This window comes from Saccostrea echinata, unplaced genomic scaffold, assembly GCF_033153115.1.
Source record: "Saccostrea echinata isolate AGI-Se365-2 ecotype Australia unplaced genomic scaffold, CSIRO_AGI_Sech_v1 ptg000023l, whole genome shotgun sequence".
NCBI classification, from domain to species: domain Eukaryota; kingdom Metazoa; phylum Mollusca; class Bivalvia; order Ostreida; family Ostreidae; genus Saccostrea; species Saccostrea echinata.
The window spans coordinates 1,470,499-1,495,769 of record NW_026889772.1 but is presented as its reverse complement, the minus strand read 5'-3'; the positions used below and the strand labels follow the sequence as shown (position 1 = coordinate 1,495,769).

Here is a 25,271-nt window from a genome sequence, read left to right as displayed (position 1 = left end):
AGTCTTTCTCTACACATCGCAAAAATATTAAGTGAAGAATTCAAATAAAAAAATAATCCGATGGTTGACGGAAAGGGAAACCTATGCTGGTAAAAAAAAAACTAACAATTTTTCTTTTAAACATCAGTATTATAAAAAACAAACTCTCTGATAAGTTCCCATGTGTAAGTCAGCTAATCCGGACATATTCTGAATCCAGTTGATTTGGCTGTTGCTTTCTATTAGTATTTTGAATTTAACGTACTTGTTGAATAAAAGATGACGTAAATTCTGATACTATTTCCAGGTATATCATGTGCTCAGGTTATATCAGTTCTTGTGCATGACCCATAATCCATGTAAAAAATAAAGAAATATATGCAGTTGGACATAAAGTAAATGATATGTGTACAAGAAGCTAGCATTACTGTAAGATAAATAAGAAAAAATGTTGATCTCAGAGGAATTACATAAACAAATAATTTTGATTCTAAGGTTTTCAGTCTCCTACTTATGACCGAGAGTCACACTTTAAATAAAATCAAATTATAGATATTGGTTATATCAGATAAAACCTATGACCTTTAACAAAAATAGAATTTAATCTTTAATAAATACATTTTCTTTTGAAAAAAAAAAAAAAAAACCCAACACATTAATGGAACTCGTAAATATACTTACCTTGTTATTGGTCATTTGCAAAATTATTTTGTTAAAAAACATTCTGATTGTACACACAAGTACTCTGAAGGTGACATTAAAAAGATGCTTGAGTTTCTGATTGACAATATCTATGTGGTTTTTGGAGACCAGGTCTTCCAACAATCTATTGGAATTTCTATGGGAACCAATTGCGCCCCGTATTAGCAGACATTTTTTTGTATTCATATGAAGCAGAATTTGTCTCAAAACTTGTACGTGAAAAGAAGAAATCACTTGCTGTGGCGTTCAACTCGACATTAAGATATATCGACGACGTATTGTCAATTAACAATGGCTATTTTCATTCTTATGTCGATACGATATATCCTGGTGAACTTGAGATAAAAGATACCACAGAGTCCGACACATCTGTTTCATATTTGGATATTTTACTTGAAAAAGACGTTAATGGTAATCTAACAACCAAGTTTTATGATAAACGTGATGACTTTAACTTTTCAATCGTCAACTTCCCTTACTTATGCAGCAATATACCTTCATCACCTGCATACGGGGTATATATCTCTCAGTTGATTCGATACGCAAGAGCATGCTCTACGTATGTACAATTTCTAAAACGAGGTAAATTATTGACAAATAAGTTGATGAAACAAGAATATCAGCTGTCTCGTCTAAAGTCATCATTTCGTAAGTTCTATGGTCGATACAATGACCTTGTCAGCAAATACAATTAATCATTGAGTCAAATGCTGACTGACGTTTTTCATACTAATTGTTAGGCCATTATTTACACACTGAATTGTCGACAGATTTTTCCGTTATTTCCCGATCATGACAAGGAGCACACGGCGGGTGTGACCGGTCGGCAGGGGATACTCACTCCTCCATGGCACCTGATCCCACCTCTGATGTTTGGAGGTCCGTGTTCGCTCTGCTCCTATTTTGTATTGTATAATGGACTTTTGAGCTTGAATACTGTTCGTTATCTCCATATATTTCATTCACTTATAATTTCTTTAACATAATTTTATTTTTAGTGAATTATATTTTTTTTTAGCAGAGACTATAGATATGCGGTATATTCACTAATTATTTATGATAATGTCATACATACTTAACTCTCTTCTAAACCTTAACTTATTATTCTTCTTCGGTGAGTATGCTGTTAAATCACTTTTTTTCCTGGAGTCGGATTTTCGTGGTTTAAGAAAACCATATTAGTTCGGGGGATACAGTTTGATACAAAGAAAACAATGGAAATTAAATCACCACGAAAATAAGTGAGTTTATGGTAAACTAATGACATTATAAAATCTTACTATATTTATATCATATGAAAAGTATGTAAATAGAAAGCTTAAAAACACCAAGGAGAATCAATTGCTTGTGGAATTTGGTATTTTCTCTGGCAGAAGATAATCATACTTTCTAACCAACTTCTTGTTTCTATCACGAATCTTTGAACTGATGTTTTTCAAATTTTGTCTAAATCTGAAAAATAAAAAGCGTTTTCTACATTTAATCGACATCAAAATATTTCTCCATTTACTGATTATTTATTAATAAGATACGTTAAGACGACAAATGACTTTTTATAAATTTTGCACTCTGGTTTGAATTTACCTTTGAAATTCTAAGACAAGAATGGTATTTTGTAGTAAATTTACTATTTTTATGCCCCCTTATAGAAGATTCTCGGGTATGTACTTTTTGCCCTGTCCGTCCGTCTGTCTGTCTGTCTGTTTGTCTGCAAAAACTTTAACATTGCCCATCACTTTTAATTGGCTGGAGTTATTGCTTTCATATTTCACATGTGTATTTCTTGTGACAAGACCTTTCTTTGGGTACCATCATATTTGACCTTGACCCTGAGTTTGACCCATTTTAGCAAAATTTTATCCACCCTTAACCTTGGCCATAACTTTTGAAAAGATTGCTCTAGGGCTTTCATTCTTCACATGTGTAATCCTTGTGACAAGATCTTTCTTTGGATACCAACAACTTTGACCTTTTGACCTTGACCTAGGAGTTTGACCTACTTTTGAAAATCTTTAAACTTGGCCATAACTTTTGAACGGTTGGAGCTTGGGCTTTTATATTTCACATATGTAATCCTTGTGACAAGACCTTACTTTGGATATCAACAACTTTGACCTTTTGACCTTGACTTAGGAGTTTGACCTACTTTTGAAAAACTTTAACCTTGGACACAACTTTTGAAGAGTTGGTGCAAGGACATTCATATTTCACATGTCTATTCCTTGTGAAAAGACCTTTCTTTGGATACCAACAATTGTAATCCATTGACCTTGACCTTGGAGTTTGACGTACTTTTGAAAAACTTTAACGTTGGTCATAATTTTTGAACGATTTATGACTCGGCTTTCATATTTCACCTGTGTATTTCTTGTGAGAAGGCCTTTCCTTGATCACCATTAATTTTGATTATTTGACCTTGATGTTTGACATACTTTTGAAAAACTTTAACCTTTTTCATATCAATGGTTGCTTCTACGGCTTTCATATTTCACAGGTATATTCCTCGAGATAAGACTTTACTTTGGGTACCAACATATTTGATTTGCATTTGAAAAAGTTTAATCTTTGCTATAAGTTACCATACGGGGGCATCAGTGTTTCACAAACACATCTTGCTTTTTCTTTTAATAAAATTCATTCTGGGAACAAATATATTTCTGTATTGGATATAAAGTTGAATTACCGCCTATTGAAAATTTCTAGAAACATAAAGAACCAACAGCTATGATTTTTTTTCGATTTTTTCGATTTAATCATCTCTCTTTTGGAAACTTACGAACAGTCATGTTCATTAGTCGTCTATCAGCGTCTTTCGGTTGGGATCATGTGTCATGGAGGAATAAGCATCCTCAGTCGAGCGTGTGTCCATTGTCATGAAAAAATCTGTAAACTACTCAGTGTGAAAATGATGTCTGAGCATTTGTTTAAATGACTTCAGTAAACAATCGACCTAAAGACACTTAATATATACAAATTTAGTCATTTTATCGAGCATAGTATTTGCTAAATGCTGACTTTAAACGAGACTGTTGGTATTCTTTGATCATTTACTTAATTATTTGTCAATACCCTGCCTCTTTTAAAACCTGTTTACTCTCAAGTATTGAATCAACAAACATAAGTTCATAACAGACCAGTTAGAACTGTGAGATTCCGCCGAAGGAATTGGCTACCGTCAAGTCGTTAAGGTTTTGAATAATCATTAAAGTTTTCATTTAAAAACTGTTTCTTTAAAACATTATTCGCATTCACTAAGTAAAAGTTTCTTACTCCTTTACGATTTCTACTGCTGGTGGATCATATATGTAGTCCACTTCAAAGTCTCCCAGAGCGTTGGTGGACCGTTCACTCAAAATTGATACCACAGTCAAAACATCCAGTGCTGTGGACTTGTCAACTAGGGCCTTCACAACTTCCTCTTCCATCAAGGGCCTCTGAAAAGTAAAAATCAGGACCCCTTGTAACATAGATTCACTTCCTCATTATGAAACTGCATTAGACGGGTCATATATGAATAAAATCCTTCAATTTAATTGCAAAGGTTTTGACATTTTAAATAACATTTATGATGATATCTGCGAAAGTCTTAAACAACGACTGGTGCATGCATTTTATAGATATACTAGACAATCACTTCGATATTTTTATGTCTTGCCATTTAATAATAATGAAAAAAGGGTAAAGATAATGAATATTAATTGGTCTCCAAAATTCTACAAGCAATACAAATCTGTGAGCAGGCCATATAAAACGGGATCCCCGGAAATTTCAAAGGTGGGATTAGTTACCTATGAGGAGTAAGCATCGCCTGTTGATCGTCAGAAAATATACGACTATATCATAGGTTATATTTGTTGACAAGGTCATTATAACGACCATAGAATTCAGGAAATTCTGACTTAAAACAAAGTTTTTGAAATCCCTGTAACATCAGTTTCTCTGTTAGTAGCCTGTCTCGGTTAAACAATTGATCGTATTCAGATCATGCTTTTGAGAATAGCATAGGTACACATCCTATGTATGTGATAGCGGAATGTAACTACAAAAATAGGGAAAGCTGACGATGAAAAGCTGAAGTCATCTTGCTTGTCGTACAATTTTGTTGTTAATTGGCCCTTATTGTCTCCAGTCAGTAAAGTATCCAAATATGAAACAGATGTGACAGACTGTGTGGTATCTTTTATTTCGAGTTCAAGGGGACACATGTATATAGAATCAACGTAGGAATTAAAGTGAATATTGCTAATTGATAAAACGTCGTCGATATATCTGAATATCGAATTGAAGGCCACAATTAGTGCCCATCGGGATTCGAACAGTTTGTTGGAAGACCTAGTCTCCGAAGACTAATAAAAATACAAACTGTAGAAGGTAAAACTATTATAATGCTATACTATGACTGTTCACTCACTAGTTGACATGTTTAAACAATTCAACCTAAAACAAAGAGGTCTGAGAAAGCAAAGCAAAGTAAAGCAAAAAAAAAAAAAAAAAAAAAAAAAAGTTTAGGAGGGCTGGGTGGTTGTGGCCATTTTCAGACTATATTGATCTCCTTTAGAAGAAGAGGTCCATATAAAGATATACAAAAATGATCAAATTTTAAAACTAAAATGTATGAAATGTTTATTTGCCAAATGATAGTTGACAGCTTAAGATATCATATCTAAGAAATTAAGTTATATCTGATCTGATGGTTAATTTGTTGACCCCTTAACCTCCTTAAGATCATAAATGATACGTTTTATATTTTGTGAGATTTGAATATTTGTCCAAGTAGTATTTATATGTAAAGATATTTAAAAAAAAATGATACCTCATATTTTATTAATGCAATACTTACCTTATCTTTAGGAGGCGTTCCCTTGAGTTTGATCGGATAGTTAGGGGGGAAGCCGTACGTATCGTACTGAGGGAAATTGACAGCGGCATGTACAACACTACTGGTAAAAATAGCGGAAGTGAAAACGAGCGCCACCTGTTCCGCTGAACTAAACTTCCCGTCTTTGAGAGGAACACCCTAATGGTAATTAAAGAACAATGTCACTTTTTAAAGGATATATGTGGTGTGAATAATAAAATAAAAAAATATTTAAAACAGAATTATTAATGATAGATGAATAATAATTAGTGTTGTCAACGAGTACCCGGTTAACCGCCGAACTATGCGAATATCGGTTAGTAAAACTGCTACTCGGTTACTCGGATATTTAGATATAAGTAGAAAATAAATGATTTTTTGTGTAATGAATCTTTGAACATGTCACTATTTTTTTTTACCGTTATTCTCGATCTAACGTTTTACCTATACGTTTGTTTTGATTAGTTTTCGCAGTTTATCTAATTAAGGGCTTTGATTGCCAAGGGGTGTGCGTGTTTTGAAAACATGAGTTCATAATTACCTCATTAATAACCTGATTAAGATGCCACCCCCAGAAATCATAAGCATTAAGACATCTTAATAGAAAATAAAGCCTAAAAAATGCGCTTAATCGAGTAATTTCTGATATACGAATAGAGAGATATTCAAACTGATGGCAACTTGATATCTTGTTTGTACTGGGAAATCCTGATATTATGGATTTCGCCAATACATCCATATATAACCATGTACTAACAATCTTAATTAGCAAGTATACGTCATCCGCCCCCGACATTAGAGAGTACCCGCGTCAATGTCATTCTTTGCAACCCACGGAAAAAGATCCATAAATTAGATTTGAAAGAACTCAAGTAATGTTTGTAACTTTTGTCCAGTCCCCTTGATATAATGGTCAATAATTCTTTGAGTAAAGAAATCTTAAAGAAATGAAATAAGTACTCATGTAGCATACCAAAATTCCACAGCCTCCTTCGGATTTTGGGATTGACAATTCGCGTCCAAACTTTTGAATTTCATAGTCCTTGATAATTTTATCATTTGTGTCTGTGTCAATAAAGAAACATTTTAAATAATTACAAGTAAATCATCTCATTTGCTTTCTAAGAAGTTTTAATTTATTTCATGGAAATATAAATCAATGAATAAGAGAAAACTTGATACCCACCGTAATATAAAGTGGCGTATTTGCTGACGTAGCTGTGAATGGCTTCATACAAATCTAGTCTATCGTCACGCTGATAAAACGTTGGCAGAATTTTTCCATCCTTGCAATATAGCTGTGAACGGAGATTTAAAACGAAAAACACTTTTAATACTTAACCTTCTTTTATTCTCACCCAATTGAAAAAAAGCTTTTACACTTGTCATAACGACCACCATATGGCTCTAATTTACAGAAAGGTGTAACCAAAACATACTTGTCAATATTTATAGATGTGATATTTCACAATATGTAATAAGGAATAAAAAAAAAAACAAAAACAAATCAAATGATAAAAAAACCCATGAAAACATGTAGAATACTTAGAATGTTGAAATGAAATATTTGGAGATAATGAACAGTTTTCGAACTCAAAAGTCCATTCAAACAAAACAAAATAGGAGCAGAGCAAACACGGACCCCTAAAACATCAGAGGCGGGATCAGGTGCCATGGAGGAGTGAGTATCCCCTGCAGACGGGTCACACCCACCGTGTGCTTCTTGTCATGATCGGAAAATAACGGAAAAATCTGTCGACAATTCAATGGGTAAATAATGACCTTACAATTAGTATGAAAAACGTCAGTCAGCATTTGACTTAATAATAGATTGTATTGCAAACAAAGTCATTGTATCTACCATAGAACCAACAAAATGATGACTTTAAACAATACTGTTGATAATATTGTTTCATCAACTTGTTTGTCAATAACTTACCTCATTTTAGAAATTGTTCATACGTAGAGCATGCTTTTGCGTATCGAATCAACTGAGAGATATAAACCCCATATGCAGGTGATGAGGGTATATTGCTGCATAAGTAAGGGAAGTTGACGATTGAAAAGTTAAAGTAATCACGTTTATCATAAAGCTTAGTATAAAGCAAGTATAACTTTACACATTGCGAGGAACATTTGAAAAGTTCTGAGAACTAGTAGATAAAATATTAACCGTTTAGCGGAAATTATTGAGTTATATATCATTGGAAAGATCAGAAAAATTTACACATATTGTGATGTCACTTTGTAATATTTATGACGTAATAACTCCGAAAATGACGTCAGAAGCCTGTGTGTTTAGCATACTGACCATAAAAATGACGTAACAAGAGACACAATTTCAGCGAATTAAAATTTTAAAGTCGACCTTTGCTCATTACTCGGATGCACTCTAACGGACACAAATGCCTGTTGGGAGAATGTTTAAATAGACTACAGTCTATCATATGGTGTTTTATTTAGGAGATCCTATAATTCTGAGGGGGTTTAAGCGTGTGTCAAACATAAATTGTTATTATCGAATCTCGCTCAAAATATTGCGTAAAAAAGACCTAGCTGTGAGAAAATGACAAAGTTGACAACCAAAGGGGAATAGCGGACGGTGTTACAGCATTTCCTGGCATTAATTCGTCAGGTATTTTAACCAATTTTGTGGGAACAATTAAAGCTCAAGAGATTTTAAGTTTAGGATACCCCATATTTTTTCGTAAAAACCAAAATGGCGCCGGCGTAGTTGTAACCCCACCGTTACTCAATATATTCGAAAATTTTAATTCATGGAAAATAAATAAGATTGTACATGGCAATGTAACTCAGATTCATTTTTTTGAGCCGGAAGTCAAAAGCAATAGTGAGTTTTGGAGCGCCGAAGTTGAAATAATATGAAAAAAATATGCACAGAGACAAGTCCGGGGAAGACTTTTGTACGTTTTATTCCTAAACGGTAAGAGTTCTGTTACTCATGATTCATTTGTGGAAATCTGCATTGATACACTTCAGTTTTATACAGAACATGTTTTGTTTAATACAATGGAGAGCTATATAATAGACCGAAAGTCCAGCTGTATCACGTAATAAAAATCTTAAATGAATGTCTATGATAGCATAACCAGACATAAACCGTGTTTATAAACCAATCATTAAATGAAATTTGGAATTGCTGTTTAACATTACCATTCTTTCAGTCTTACTCTACCTCCATCTTTTCAAAAAAGCCTTTGACAGCACTTTTCCGATCTTCTCATGTGGACGAAAAACGCGACCTTTTAGTATGCTAAACATTCAAGATTCTGATGTCATTTTCGGAGTTATTACGTCATAAAAATAAGAAAGTGATATCAAAAAAAGTGCAAATTTTCCAGCTCTTTTCAGTGGTATCAAATTTATTAACTTCTATGAAAAGGTTAATATTTTATCAAACAATTCTCAAAACTTTTCAAATGCCCCTCGCATTGTAGACCATCTTTTTATTGATCACGACCATGCCATCGACACTTTGCAGGTGGAAGTGGCTCCACTCCAAATTGATGTCATCATGACCTACTTTTGGGTCGCAACACATTCTTTTACAAAAATGCATCAACTGACAATTAAGTTTTTATTGCCTCAGGTCTATTAGTGTGAAAATATTATTCAGACATAAAAAAGCCAACAAACGCAAAAGAGGACTCATGCCATAATGATAAAAATACCTTTGACCCGGATTCTGAATAAAAGTTTGACTTAAGTTGAAAAATAAATCGGTTTATTGGGTAAAACCACCTGAGGTAAAAGCACATATTTTGCTCGATAAAAGTACTTTGCAAAATAAATATCTAGCTCGTGATTAATCTCACCAAAGTAAGCTAATAAACACTCATATAATTTTTTTAAAAGGAAGATGTCATTGTGAAATTACATACACCTCTGTGTTTCAAAAATTCAGGATATGTTCCTTCTACATCCATTCTCCAGGGACTTGTTCTGGAAGTGAAATGAAAAGTAAAATTTAAAAAGAACACGACTAATGCAACAAGAAACAGCCAGGAAACAAGGAGACCGATGCTACCTGCTTTTAATAGTGCATTGAATGTGTAATTCAATAAATCTGATTAGTTTGTTTTCTACTCAGTTGATATGCATCTCTGTAAAGTCGATAGATGACATATAGATAAAACGAACAGTATTCAAGCTCATAAGTCCATTCCAACAATACAAATCAGGAGAATAGCAAACACGGACCTCTAAAAAATTAGAGATGGGATCAGGTGCCATGGAGGAGTGAGCACCCTCTGCCTAGCGGTCAAATCCGCCGTGTGTTCCTTGTCATGATCGGTAAATAACGGAAAAATCCTTAGACAATTCAATGTGTAATTAATGGTCTAACATTTAGTATGAAAAGCATCAGTCAGTATTTAAGTGAATGGTATATTGTATTTGCTGACAAAGTCATTGTATCGACCATTAAAATTGCAAAATGGTGACTTAAAACGAAACTGTTGATATTCCTGTTTCATCAACTTGTTTGTCAATAGCTTGCCTCATTTTAGAAATTGTTCATATGTAGAGCAGGCTCTAGCGTATCTAATCATCTGAGAAAAATAAACTCCATATTCAGGTGATAAGAGTATACTGTTACATAAGTAAGGGAAGTTGACGATTGAAAAGTTGAAGTCCTCACGTGTATCATAAAGCTTTGTTGTTAGGTTACCATTAACGTCTTTCCGAATGTGAGATGTGAGATGGTGAGATGCCACAAAAAGTGTTTTCTTCTCATGTTCAAAATTTGGAATAAATTCTGCTTCATATGAATACAAAAATAGGTGTGCTTATATCGGGGCGCAATTGGTACCCATGGGAATGACAGATTTTTGGGAGACCGGAACCCTAAAGGCTGCATAGATATGGTCAATCAGCAACTCAAGCATCTCATCCCCATAGAAGGGCTATAATTGTATAATATTTGTACCACAAATACTAGTGAAAGGTTAAAACGTGAACCCGTAATATAATCACCCTTTGGCAATGAGCTCCGCAGCACCCTTGCGTCCGACCGCTGTCAATATATCGAATACTCCTTCAGGCCCTATTAGTTTGACAAGACCGCGGCTGCAATTGTTTAAAATGTTATTAAAATCTCATTTAACATTTCTAAAAATGGAAAAACAAAACCGATTTAGCTCTGGATATCTCTAAATTTAATATGTGTTGCAAAAAAATAATGATAATAAAAATAAATAAATAATAATATAAAAGTAAAAGGCCCATGGGCCACATCGCTCACCTGGGCACTTCAGCTAGGAAAAAGCAGAAATCAGTTCAGTATTGAAAAGTTTAAAGAGATAAGTGTTCCCAACCTATTAAAGGATTGGGGGGGGGGGCATGATTTGAACAATCTAAAATTTACACTAACTGAGGATGCTTCAATATTTCTTTGACTTTTAATGGCTTTAAAAGATTTTTAAAGATAATATAATATAATTTGCTATTCTAGAGAAAAGGATTTTTAAAGATCTTTCTTTTAAATTCCTATGTAAAACTTTGAACCCCACTGTGGTTCCACTCTACCCCCGGGGTCATGATTTTAACAAACTTGATTTTACACTACCCGACGATGCTTCAATATTAATATGAATCAATAATTATGGCCTTGCTCTTCTTGAGAAGAAGATTTGTAAAGATTTTTCCTGATGTGTATTCCTATTTAATACTTTGATCATCCGTTGTGGCCCCATCCTACCCTTGGGGGTTATTATTTTATAAATGTTGAATTACCCGAGAATCTCCCATATAAATATGATCAATGAAAGCTTTGTGGTTCTTAAGAAAAGGATTTTTAATGATCTTTCCTATGTATTCCTATGTAAAACTGATCATCCATTGTGGTTCCACCCTACCACCTGGGGTCACCTTCGGGCTTTATGGAATTTGATCTCGTGACCAACCCGTATTTATATCCCGATAGATGTTTAAAAATGATACATTATTTCTTAAATAAATTGTTACATTTATCCTTGCTTATACATTGTATATGCATTTAATAATCAGTTTCTATGTTCTATGACACCCTGTATATAGTTTATTTAAAATTTTCCCTTGAGTTGAAACAATTTACAAAAATAAAATCAGCTATATTTTCTACGATCACTGCCTTACATGTACGAGTCCCGTTCGAGAATATTTCACTTATGCACAGATATCAGTGGATATATACTTATCATTTCTTAGCAAAGGTTAATATCTGTTTTAGTAAACAAGTCAGAATTTAAGTTTTGCATGTGCTCGCAGATAGGCAATGCTTTTTGGATATTAATACAGAATAATGTTTCTATATACAATTATACATGTAGGTCTGTCGATCTATAGTGATATTAAGAATATAAATATAAGAGGAGCATTTGGACACGACCCCTCCCATCCGATATTATCACTCATGTAGTAATTTATACCCCCAAGTTTATTGTTTCCTTTTTTTTAACATTATGTAAATATTACATGCAACCTTTATGTAATCGCTATTAAGTGTACATAAAATGCTATATATTGCCCCTTTTCTGACCATCTCGAGAAATGATGTGAAAAAATACTTTTATGTGATGTATAATGAATTTACGGATAATTTTTATGGAACTCTTCAAAAAAGGTAGCTGAAGTCATCGATAATATATATATGACAATCTAGATTATGTTCGGAACTGATCTACATAGCACATATTTTATACTGAGAGGCGCATTGTTAAATCTATTGTGATATTTTGCCAGGTTTGTATTCTATCTTGGAAACTTAGCCTCTAATTTTCACTATAATAGCTCAAAAAAAGTCATGTCCATGTACATTTTCCCAACAGGCCAAATAGATCGGCGAAACCATTGTGACGTCAATTTTCAAAAATGACGTATAAATTGTTTTATAATGTTCAGCTTGACATGATTATGGACACAGGCACTGGGTTATAAATAAACTAAGTGTAAAATAATAATTATATGACAATTCTAAATACTGATTTTTTTTCCTGAACTGCTACTTTTTTCAACCACCTAACGTCCAGATATCGTCTAACTCGGACAACTGTCGCTTTTAGTTAGTGGGCGCGGAAGTAAGATGCTAGATTTATAACGTTATACTAATATAGAGCACAATTTACATCTGTATCTGAATTCAAGCAACGTGTAAAGAATTAGTACAGAGCAGATCTTCATAACATTGATGTGATAATTTTATCCTTTATATTAAAGGATATTTAGCGATATGTGGCGATGTATATTCTCAATAATATTTAGATTTAGCAAAACACCGTCGAATGCATGTTTATTGTATGCTGTAAAATGAACACATTTTTAAAAAATAAACATGGTCCGCACAATATCACCATCGTGATTTTTTGCATATAAAATGCTTTCAAATCGATGTTTCATTTGTGAAAATTTCAGAGTGGTGATATAATGGGGACCTATCGAAAAATGCTTTTAAGTCTCTGATTTTTAACGAATTTTCCGGAAATACGCATTCCGTGCAAGATTTGACCAAGAATAAACAGTATACAGGGGCACATTCTCAAAGTTTGGATTTATTTTTTTAAAAAGCATAAATCCAACCTTTATTTTCAATGTAAAGTTTTGATTCAGCGTAAACTTTAATTTTTAGAACTTCTCAGGGCCAAATATTATATCAAATGAACCTTCAGAAAAGGGGATGGGACAATCCCTTCCTCTTCTCCAACTCTTTGAGCCTGAATATTATGTTCACTTAAGTGGAATTCAGATGTAGGTGAAATAACTTTCAGAGTTGTTTTCAAGCTATTTTTAGTTAAATGTAGGAAAAATAAATCATTCTATTCACCTGGAAGGGCAATCAAATTGTCTGTCTTTAATAATAAATTGAAAACATTAATCTACTTCAATATACACTGCATTGAAATGTTTCCATATTGATTTGACAAATGTATCACTGTTTTAAGTGGATTTTAGAAAAAAAAAATATTCCTCTTAAATGTATGTATCGTCTTCTCAGACGACCATGTTAACAGACTTTAATATACATTATACGATTGTATATATTTCAGACATGCAGAAATTTTATGTCCTTCTTATGTTTGCCACGTCTGCTTCATATTTGGACGATCTACTGACTATAGACGATAAGGACCAACTAACAACTAAATTGTCTAACAAACGGGATGACTTCAGCTTTTTCTATCGTCAACTTTCCTTATTTATGAAGTAATATTCCGGTATCATTAGCATTTAATGTTTACGTCTACCAACTTATTCGATACCCAATTGCACGATTAATTTTGAAATCGAGGCAGACTACTGACATATACATGTAAGTTGATGTTACAGGGGTTTCAACAACCTCGTTTAAAGTCAGCATTTCGTAAATTCAGTGGTCGTATCAATAACCCTGTCAACAAATATAACCTATAATTAGGTCAATTGTTTGGTCCTTGTTTTTATACTAAATTCGACAATGAAATGTCCCGTTTACCTGATTTATTCATATGGCTCAGGGCGGGTGTGACGGGTGAACAGGGGATGCTTACTCTTTCTAGGCACCTGATTCGACCTCTGCAAATTTCGGGGGTCCTTTTCTATGCCCTGTTAACAGAATTGTATTGTTTGTGGATATTTTAGAATCGTCACTGTTCGTTATCTTCACCTTTTTTTCATTAGGAAAGACATATATCCACAGTTTGTCGTTCGTACGAGATATTATGTCATTTTCGATACATTCTACCTCATTTGCACGACTTTTTATGTCATTCAAAATAAACATATATATTACATTACATAACTTTCCGTATTTATTTCCGAAAACTTATCTCATTTTTTTTTCCTTCAGTTTTTAAAAAAAACTTGATCCTACTCAAAGCATGCTGATTACTTTGGGAGACATGTTTACCAAAGAAAAGCCAGAACATCCCACTTGTCTGTTATTTATCTATGAATGTCTATATTCCGTCAAATATCCAAATATGAAACAAATGGAAGACAGTCATAAAAGGAAATTACGTTAAGAGTTATAACCAATAGTAGCCATTTTGCGATTTTCAATATGTGCTGAGAACACAGTAGGCTTAAAAGATAGAAATATGCATGTAAATGTAATGTTTTTTTAATTGCATTTTAATTGCGCGTTCGTCCAGTGTTGGTCAAAAAGGGCATAAAGAAGAATAATAAACATTGAGGTTCAAACCTTGGCATCAATCACCTACATGTATTATAAATTTTGTATCATGCACTCTGTTGGAAAAGGGGTCATTTTTTTTAACGGGGGGTCAATTCTTTATAGGACGCACACATAAAAAATGACCCCTAGGGCTCTTTTTCTACAAAAAGTCATTTTTTTCTACGGTTGGGGGTCATTTTTTGTCGTTGAAAAATAACCCCCGGTCATTTTTCTATGGGGGTCATTATTCGTCTTTACACTGGCCGACCACAGCTGGACAGACATTACAAAAGCTGCACATATAGGAAAAAATATTACATTACACTGAAATACCTTGCCAAAAAATTAATATTTAAGTTTGCTTATCTTAACAATTTAGATAACATGTGTAACATTTCACATTAATAAATAAACAGTTATCAAACAATAGGATGTAATAGGGTATAGTAAATTGCAAATGCATTTAAATGTATCAAAACCTCAGTGGATCAGAAGAATTGCACTTTGTTTCGATGAAACAGAATTTAATTTAATTTCAATTTTAAATTCTAGAAAAAAAATCAAATAAAGTCAATATTACCATAGACTTTTTTTTAATAAATAAACGCCCCAAGCAAGGATTTATCTATTCCTCAACGTCATGGTCAGATAACATACCTCTGCGCTGTCATCGCTACATACTGTAAGAACGTATGTTTAAAAACAACTATGAAGCAAAACATTTACACAATGTGATTTTTAAAAAAAAAAATTATTTTTTAATATTATCACAATTTCTTTTCATTCTTTTTTTAAACGAATGTTTAAAATGCACAAAAATACAGTTTTAAAATCGTGGAGCAAAAAGCCATAGATAGTTAATTTATATAGAAACGTGTGTAAAAATGTAACATTTTGTACCAAATGACGCATCTAGCCATAATTCATGGCGTATTTTAGCAAATCAAAACACAATATCGGGAAAATATTCCCCTTACTATATCACAAGAACCCTGTTCATCAATAGAATGCTAATATATCATGTGTCGCATCATTGAAATTTTCACTTTTCAACTGCGCCCAGATTCCTGCCGAATCCGAACATAAAGCTCCCTCGTTCTTTGTTTATGGTCTACAGAAGGATTTGGATCTCTTATATGTAAATCAGTATGTACACGTAATACCCACATACAAAATTCATTGTCATAAAAAAAGAATGAAAAATACCTACTCATTGATTGCAATAATGTAGAGAAGATGAGGGGCCAGCAGTTTAAACATGGGATGTGAAGGAGACAGACATCTATTGGCCGCTACACACACGCTCTCCAAAATTAGGTGTGTGCAACCTTAAAGTAAACCGAATATTGATATACATTTATAGATGTGTTGATGAACATTCATGCAAAGTTAGTTGGTACACCTTGAGCTTGTTCATCTTGATCGAAGAAAAAAATGCAACTGTATTTGACAATTTTATACAATTATAACAAGAATCAATTACAACTATTTTTGTTATTCTGTAAAACCAATCAATAAATATTCTAATGAATAGTGATAATTACGACCTTGTCTCCAATAATTATTGCTTTTAAAAATTTAGATTATTAACGCCTTATTTAATGATTTAATGCAAAGCAGTTAAACCAATGACAAAATGAATTATAACAAACAATTCATTTTATTTAATGCTTTACTTGCTATGATAATCTGATAATTACAAAGAATTTAATATCGGATATCTTTTTGCTGTCAAAAAATATAATAAATAAAAGAAACAAAGTTAACACAGCTTTACCTAGATGAACAACGGTTTGATGAAGACTTGAGTCCCCCACATTAAACCACATTTTGGCCATTAACCAGGTATATGGGGGATCAGTAGGCAAAAATACCTGAAATTCAATGACATATTTTAGTGCTTATCTTTTGTAGTTGTTCCAATAACCTCTTTGGCCAATTAAAAACGTCAGTAGTTAGCACAAGGGGATAAGACCTTACAGGGTTATCAGGTCCCTTCTGTTGAAAGAGTTGTATCGCTACTGGCATCAGCTGACCTCTAGCATCAACAAAGAAAAGGGCAATGGGTGTTGGACACTGCAAAAGTCAAAAAGGGACAAAATTTTGCACTTACAGGTTTTTATGAAATTTTTAACTCCCCTGCCAATAATTATTAAAGTGTGTTTTTAGATATATTTTTATTTTGATAAATGAGATACTAGTAAGTCTAACTGGTGTAAACTACTATTATTTCTTTATAAAACTGTCGCGTTTACAGGCCATTTCTGTCAAATTTTGCAAGGTATGCTGAGATGTGTGCATTTTAGCTATAAATAAGATTTGCTCTTGATGATCATAGCGTTAAGGAAAGATTTTATATGAGTAAGTAGAGGGATGGTAAACCTTAAATCGAATGTCATAGCTGAGAACTATTTAATTATGTAATTGTTTTTTTCATAGAATATTTCCCCAGTCTCCAACATTTAAAGTGGATGTATTTCAAACTGACAAATTGTGAATAAAAGTTATTAAGGAATGAATTCAATAGCTATCCAATTTATACGATGTAAAGTGGGTTTGGACAGTTTACGTGCTTTATAAACCGCGAAGCATTTTATAAAAAAAGCGTAAACTGTTCAAACCCGGTTTATACCGTATAAATTGCGTGGCTATTAAATTCATTCCTTATATGTTAATTTTCATTCATTTAGTGTAAGTAAATAAGATGATTGTCCTTTAAAATGTCTTCAAATTGTACGAAATTTAAATGTAACGTCAGTGGGCTTCGATACGATTTTGATGCAAAATCTTTGTGACGTGGGCAACCCAATTTATATTTATACGATAAAAAGTGCATTTTGTATCCAATCAAATTATTTTGTTTCGTTTTAGAAATTGTTCATACGTAGAGCATGCTCTTGCGTATCGAATCAATTGCTGCTTAAGCAATGGAAGTTGACGATTGAAAAGTTAAAGTCGCAATGTTTTCATAAAACTTGGTGTTAGATTATTTTTGATGTCTTTTTCTAGAAAAATATCCAAATATGAAACAGAAGTTTCAGTCTCTGTGGTATTTTTTATTTCAAGCTCACCGGGATATATCTTATCGACTTAAGAATGGAAATAACCATTGTTAATTGACAATACGTCTTCGATATATCTAAATGTCGAGTTGAAGGACACAGCAAGTGTTATTATAGGGATTTATTATTTATGTCATTTCTGTTCAAAATCAGTCAAGAAATATATATCAATCCAGGCATCAAATTTTTGTTTGTCAGTGTCATGTATCCTTTACAAGAAACAAAGGATAAGGACCTATATGGACATTGCTACGTATACATGTATTTGTTTTGGATTGTAAGTATATTTGTTTGTTTGTTTATTTATTGTTGTTTAACATCCCTTTCAAGATTTTTTTTCACTCATATGGAGACGCCACCACTTGCCGGTGGAGAGCTACAAATTTAAACCTATACTCGCCACTTAGGGCAATAGAGCAGCGAGGGACCTCTTTCGTGCCAGCATCTACTGCGACACGGGACCTCTTTTTATACGGTCTCATCCGAAGGACTGGTCTTCACGTCCCACAAATGGGTTCAAACCCGCGACGTTAGAATCAACCCCTTACTCTGCAACTCTAGAGCAAACGCTCTAACCACTTGAAAATATGAATCATCATCCTCATTTCTAACCGTTCTAAAAATTACTTTATCATGATTATAACATTAAGGGCATTTATCATTCATTTTCTGTAAGAAGATCACACCTTTTGCCTTTTCCACATGAAATATGGAGAAAACAAGCAATAATCAAGCTCAAAAGTCCATTGAAACAATAAAATCGAAAGCAGAGCACACACGGACCTCTAAAAACATCAGAGGTGGGATCAGGTATCATTGAGGAGTAAGCATCCCCTATCGACTGATCACACTCGCCGTGGGATTACGTGATACTGTACGTCGTTCTAATTCCACAATGTTAATATTTCACGATTTCTCAAAAAGTACCAATCGCGTTGGTTTTAATTTAACGCTGCAAGAAATTAATTTAAATTTCCTATAAGCATGTAAACGTTTTTAAAAACTAATGATTGCATTCAAGATGGGTCTAATTTGGCCGAAAAATGATGAATCGCGAACATAGTGAAATTAAAACCATCGTGATTATTTGCCAATCTACAGTATGGAGGGGTAAGTATACACTGTCGACCTGTTAAACCCGCCATGTGCTCCTTGTCATGATCGAGCAAACGGAAATTTCCAAGACAATTCAGTGTTCAAATAATGGTCTAACCATTATAATGAAAAACTTTAGTCAGCATCTGACTTACTGATAAATTTTATTTGCTGACAAAGTCATTGTATCGACTATAGAAATTGCAAAATAATAACTTTAAACGAAACTGCTGATATTCTTGTTTCATCATCTAGTTTGCCAATAGCCGCCTGCTCAACCGGAAGATATAAAACCTCATATACAGGTAATAAGGGTATTGCTAAATAAGTAAGGGAAGTTAACGATAAAACGATAAAAAAGTTGAGGTCATCACATTTATCAGAAAGTTTTGTTGTTAGGTTACCATAAACGTCCTGTTTGAATTATAATATCCAAATTTGAAACAGATGTGTCAGACTCTGTGGTATCTTTTGTTGAAATATATCTTGTCGAAATATGAATGGAATTAACTATTGTTAATTGATAATACGTGGTCGAAATATCTAAATGTCGATCTGAAGGCCATAACAATTGTCTTCTTTTTCTCATGTGTAAGTTTATGCTTTATATCAATACAAAAAATAAATAGTTAATGTCTTCTTCAGAGTACTTGTGTGTACAATCAGAATGTTTCTTAAGAAAATAATTTGCAAATGACCAATGACAAGGTAAGAAAATTTACGAGTTCCATTTTTATTGAAAAAGCAGCTGTCAATTAAGTCAAAAAGTCTGGAATTTAATTTATAGTGAGGAATTATTGTACATTTATAAAGTGTTGAAAAGCCGTATTTTTTGATGTTGTTGATTGTGGTTAAATTTTGTGATCTCATTTATAGCCCTAGGCCAGAAAGCCCCATTTAATATTTCTAAGTCAGAGAGAAACAACGATATAGCCCTCTATATTTTAGAGAAATCTCATTCAGTATTTCTAGATCAGTAATAAACAAACTTACCACATAGCCTTCGATAACAGAAATCCCATTCAGTATTTCTAAATCAGTGATGAACAAACGTTTATCCCTGATGGCTTGGAATATTGTCAGGCCCTCGAGGAAAGGTTTAATCATTTCTTCAGTCACACCAAATCTGAATTAATTTAAATGATTAGTTTTGATACTGACTTTTAATTACTTTAACATCAATCAAGGGTTATTTTTTTTTTGTCAACACGCACAATCTATAAAAATAATTTTGGTACTGATTATTAAATACGTATAATCTCTGCTACAAAGATAATTCTTGTTTTATTATATCTCTTTAGAAGAACAAATAAATTAATAACAAAACTTTACTTGTCCGGTAGATGGGTACAAAGACAAATCACGTTTGGATTGAGACCATTTAATCGCTGCCAGCCAAAACTAACATCACTCTCCCAACCCTGCATCCCCTGTTCAAAATAAGATACACACTCCATTAGTCGTAAGTTGACTCTCTTTATAGATAATTAGAATCAGATTATAATGATAATCATAATGTAACAAAATCAGTTTTAATTCAACATACAAATTTTAATTATTTTTCGCTTTGTCAATTGCTGTTTTTGGACTTAGAGGGTTTTTTTCTTCTGACCAAGTGCCAATTGTAAAGCTGATTGGTAAAATGATTCAAACTTCGCAATGGATTGCAATGTTTCCGAAGAAAATTGTGTTTAATTTAAAATCCTTTTTTTAGTGGACATTTATTATAGAATACATTGTGCATGTACCATTAACAATCCTTGTTTTATGAAAATACGTTATAAAATAATTTGGAGAACTTTTTGTAAGCTGGTTTTCTATCATATATATCGCTTTTCTTACCATTTACGAGGGGTCCATCGCTAACAAAAAGTACTATAATTTACTATAGTTAACTATAGTTTACTACAGGATCAAAGTTTTTTCACTATAGTAAATCAAAGTATTTTTACTATGGATTTCAGATCATTATATTTTTGGTCCTTCAATTCATACATGTACATTTTTTATATTAAACTGAAATATTATTTGTATATTCACATATGATTTCAAATTTTACCTTACTATTATCGAATTAAGAGATTTTAAGCTTTGAAATTTCAAAAAAGGTTCCAAAGTAAAGTTTCATAGTAAATCAAAGTATCAAAGTTTTTTTTGTTAGGGATATATGTTGGGGGGGGGGGGGTGTCCAAGGTTATTTCAGGTTACTTCACCATAAAATAACTCTGAATCTCCTAGAGGGTCCGAGTCTTCCTTCAAAATAGCTATGACAATTTTTTAAAGCTGTTTTGATGTATATTTATATAAGTTTTGTTTCGTTAAGGCAAACAGTATAAAAAAAAGAAAATAAGAATTATAATTCACAATAAGATAAAACTTTTGATTTCTTACCTTGGGCTCTTCAAATGTTTTCGAATAGATATCTGTCAAGTCGTCTAAAGTTTCCCAAGATTCGTCACCAAAAATCATCTCCTTCGCCTTATCAGCCTTCAGAGTGAGGTTCAACTTCACCAGATCAAACTAAAGTTATGAGAACATCATCTTATGTATATGAAATATGGAGATAAAGAACAGTATTCTTGAAGCTCAAAGTCAAATTAGACAATACAAATCAGGAGCAGAGGCAAACACGACCTCCAAAATCATCAGAAATGGGATCATGTGCCATGGAGGAGTGAGCTTCCCCTGCCGATCGGTCACACCCATTTTATAAAATTCTCGCTATCTGAACTTTCATTTTAACCTGATAGAAAATATTGTTTAGCTCTTGATCAGACTATTTCATGGAAATAATATCGAGCAGTTGAGGATTTAATGAATCTTTTCCTTTTTCCTGGGACTTATTTTTGATGCTAAAGTAAAATGATACAACTGTGTCAAATGATTTCTATTAATATTAATTATTACATCATAAGAGTTGCAACATCGTACATTAAAAAAGGGAAAAAGTGACGATGAAATTATGATGAGCTTATGACTCTATGCAGTTGATAGCTTTCTGTATAGAGATGGATGAAATAAGTAAAAAGTCATAATGAAATAAGGAAAGTTGTCTCCAATTTGAAATACAATGAAACTTGTCTATATTGTTGTATAATCCGAAATGTATGTATACATTGTCAAGGAAGACGCATGATGTCACCTACCTTGTGAGAAAAAGAAAACTCCTCGTCATTGGGGACGTTTTTAACCTAGTAAGATAGCAATCAATTAATGGAGAACGACCAATATATTTATATATAGTTCAAAGTATGTACACCTGAAGAAGGATTGTTAAATCCAGAAAGCGCTTGTGTTGAATGAAATTTGGAAACTGTGCATTTTCTTTTTTTATGATTATATATATATATATATATATATATATATATATATATATATATATATATATATATATATATATATATATATATATATATATATATATATATATATATATATATAGATATATATAGATATATATATATATATAGATATATATATATATATTTAGTAAACTAAAAAAACTATATATATATATATATATATATATATATATATATATATATATATATATATATATATATATATATATATATATATATATATATATAGTTTTTTTAGTGATGACAAACTATGAATTGAAGATTACAACCTGAACGGGAAATCCCGGTCTTTTCTGTTCATACTCGTATAGTTGTCTTTTCTCTTGAAGTTCAGCCCTGCGTTGTTCTGGTCGAGGATCAAACTGAGGCAGAGAGGCATCATATCGTCCAAAATAAAGGTCAACATTAGGAGGAATCCATCGGAGTATTGGAAAAACAGATATATATCCGCTCGTCCGATTGGTTACCTGGATCTTTTCGACAAACCAATCGCTGAAGGAACCCGCTTTGTCTCTTCGCAGCTTGATTTCAGTTACTTCAGGAATATCTGTTTTATCTTTTATGGTAAAGACATCTGTCCGGCATCTTTCAAAATCATTTCTAAACCTGTTATCAAGAGTGGCGGATTGTGTTTGCTTCCCAGAGCTACCCAGTAGAACTATCTCTACGTTGGCATCTGTACCCGCCCCCAGCACATCCCCGGTCTTCACTTTAATTTCGTAAGTGACCATTGAGGATCTTTAATCAGTAGATACACAATATTACTGGTAACTAAAGTAATAAATATAGGATATGGGGTGCACACCTCCTATTTCTATATTGATACGTTGTAATCGCTCACTATCAAGGACCTACACTAAGAACCACTTCCTTTATCTGTTGTTTGCTTTGGTATTCAGGAAATTGAGAATCCAAATATATATATATATATATATATATATATATATATATATATATATATATATATATATATATATATATATATATATATATATATATATATATATATATATATATACGAGGGTTGTCCCAGAAATACGCGAACATTTTCAATATCTTTTGTTTCACTGACACTATAAAGTTAAAAATTGGCATACATCATAATCAACATTTTTTTAATAATGCATACAAATTTGAATGAATTATCTGCAGAAATAAAATTTTCTCTCGGGTAAACGAATATTAAAAATCAGTTGTCGGCGCAACACTGACGACATCAAAACGTAGCTCGTGGCGTTTGTGAATTTGTCCTGGAAATGTGCTTCTGATAAAATTCGTTTAAGCATAAATAAATTCGGCACTGTATTCAATTTTCCTTCATTTACCAAGTTATACATCTCAAATACTAGTGTTACCAAAAGATTGCGGAATTAATGCTTTTAAAAGACAATTTCTCAATCCCGATAATAAACCTAACAGTTCGCATTGTTTAACGGCGGCCTTCACATAGGCCTTGGACGTCCAGTTCCTGACTTTGAGTTTGTCTTCATTTTTGGTGGTCTACAAAACGCCTCTTCTATTTGATAAGCAGTCAAGCCATCCTCAAACCTCTTCAACTAGGGATAAACCTGTGTCCGAGATTTATGTTTCTGTTTTTCCGTCGTTAACATATCTTTAATCGTATGGATAGGAGTCATATCCCACTCAACACAGTACTGCTTAATAATTTGGTGCTCCACGTTACCGCCAAACGTCACCATTTTTAACAATATCTAATTAAAAGTGTTTTGGCATAAAACGTCATATATTTGTCATTAATGATGTCAAATTAATGAATTTTTATACACGAGTTACACCAGATCGAAGAGTATTTATGGAGGTAAATTTTGTGATACTATATTTCCATATAGCCTGGTAATAAAGAAAACTTCATTGACAATACTACTTTTAAAATTCAAAAAAAAATTGCCGTGCTCCGACCACCGATATTTAATACCCTTTAAATGCTGTTTTTATATACTTATGACATCACAAGCCTAAAATATTTTGTCAAAATACCGAAAATATCATTTTCCAACAACGTTCAAAAAATTATTAGTTTTGGTCGAATAGTTTCTGAAATATTCACAAAGTTTGCGTTTTTCTGGGACAACCCTCGTATATATATATATTAAAAGTCCATGGTATAGGTAGGTTTTAAATTAAAACTTAATCCAAGATAAACAAGCAAGTTCACATTTAATTATTACACTGGCGCTTTCGCCGTGAGGCTCTTCAGAGTGTAATAAAGTTTATAAAAAGAATACTACTTGGTTGTTATGACGTCGTTATTGTGACGTCACAAAGGCAGCATTATACATTGGCGCAGGTAAATGTCAATAGGGCGCCAAACGTATAGAATTGAACACATGTACATTGTGATGAAATAGACTGCTACTTTTAAGATATAATGTTCAATTTACATTTAGTTTAGGTTTAAATAATATTACAAAGTAATCTTCCTTGGCTCTCCATAATTGTTCATTATTTTCTAGAACTTTATAAAATGGAAATATTAAAAAGTTCGCACATGAATAAAAATGTTCACTGCAAGGCGTATTCCTGACAGAGGGGTCCCGTATTTGTTGTTTATGGACTTTTACACTGTCAGCTAGTTTGTTGCCGGTCTGTCCAACGTAATTTTCCCCGCCTGAAGTACAAGTCATAAAGCATATCAAATTTTTAGATTTGCATGACATATTCGCATTAACGGTAAATGTTTTAACACTTTTAAAAGTAAACTTCTCTCCCGTTTTTAAATAAGGACAGGTTCCACTTAGGGGGTCCATACATTTGGCTACTGTGCGTACAATGTATGTCTTCATTTGACGAAAATTTGGCTCTTGTAAGGAGTTTCTTCAGGTTTGGGGGTTGGCGCCGGCTATAGATAATGCTCCTCAGGTCAATCAATTACTTTAGATTTTGGGATTGTTGTAGAATGGGGAAACACTGTTTTACGGAGTTAGACATTAAAAGGTTCCGGGGGTTATATGTAACGACAAGCGGGATTTCTTTATTGTATTCCTGGGTCCCTGGTCAGTGAAAATGAAAATTAAGACGAAGACTATTTTACGAAAGTTGGGACT

The 25,271-nt window shown here is 32.9% G+C and overlaps 1 protein-coding gene across 1 annotated transcript; it reads right to left on the bottom strand.

The window, feature by feature from the left end:
• Positions 1-1,983: 1,983 nt before the first annotated feature.
• LOC133191043 (polyunsaturated fatty acid 5-lipoxygenase-like) lies at positions 1,984-22,937 on the bottom strand. Its single transcript, XM_061326704.1, has 15 exons — positions 22,476-22,937; positions 21,991-22,035; positions 21,236-21,364; positions 20,177-20,274; positions 19,838-19,970; positions 16,668-16,763; positions 16,465-16,561; positions 15,898-16,015; positions 10,535-10,627; positions 9,442-9,502; positions 6,726-6,837; positions 6,513-6,604; positions 5,522-5,698; positions 3,952-4,115; positions 1,984-2,133 (listed from the first exon to the last, which is right to left on the bottom strand). The coding sequence occupies exons 1-15, from the start codon at positions 22,935-22,937 to the stop codon at positions 2,019-2,021; spliced, it is 1,992 nt and encodes a 663-aa protein (XP_061182688.1). The 3' UTR covers positions 1,984-2,018.
• Positions 22,938-25,271: the final 2,334 nt, after the last annotated feature.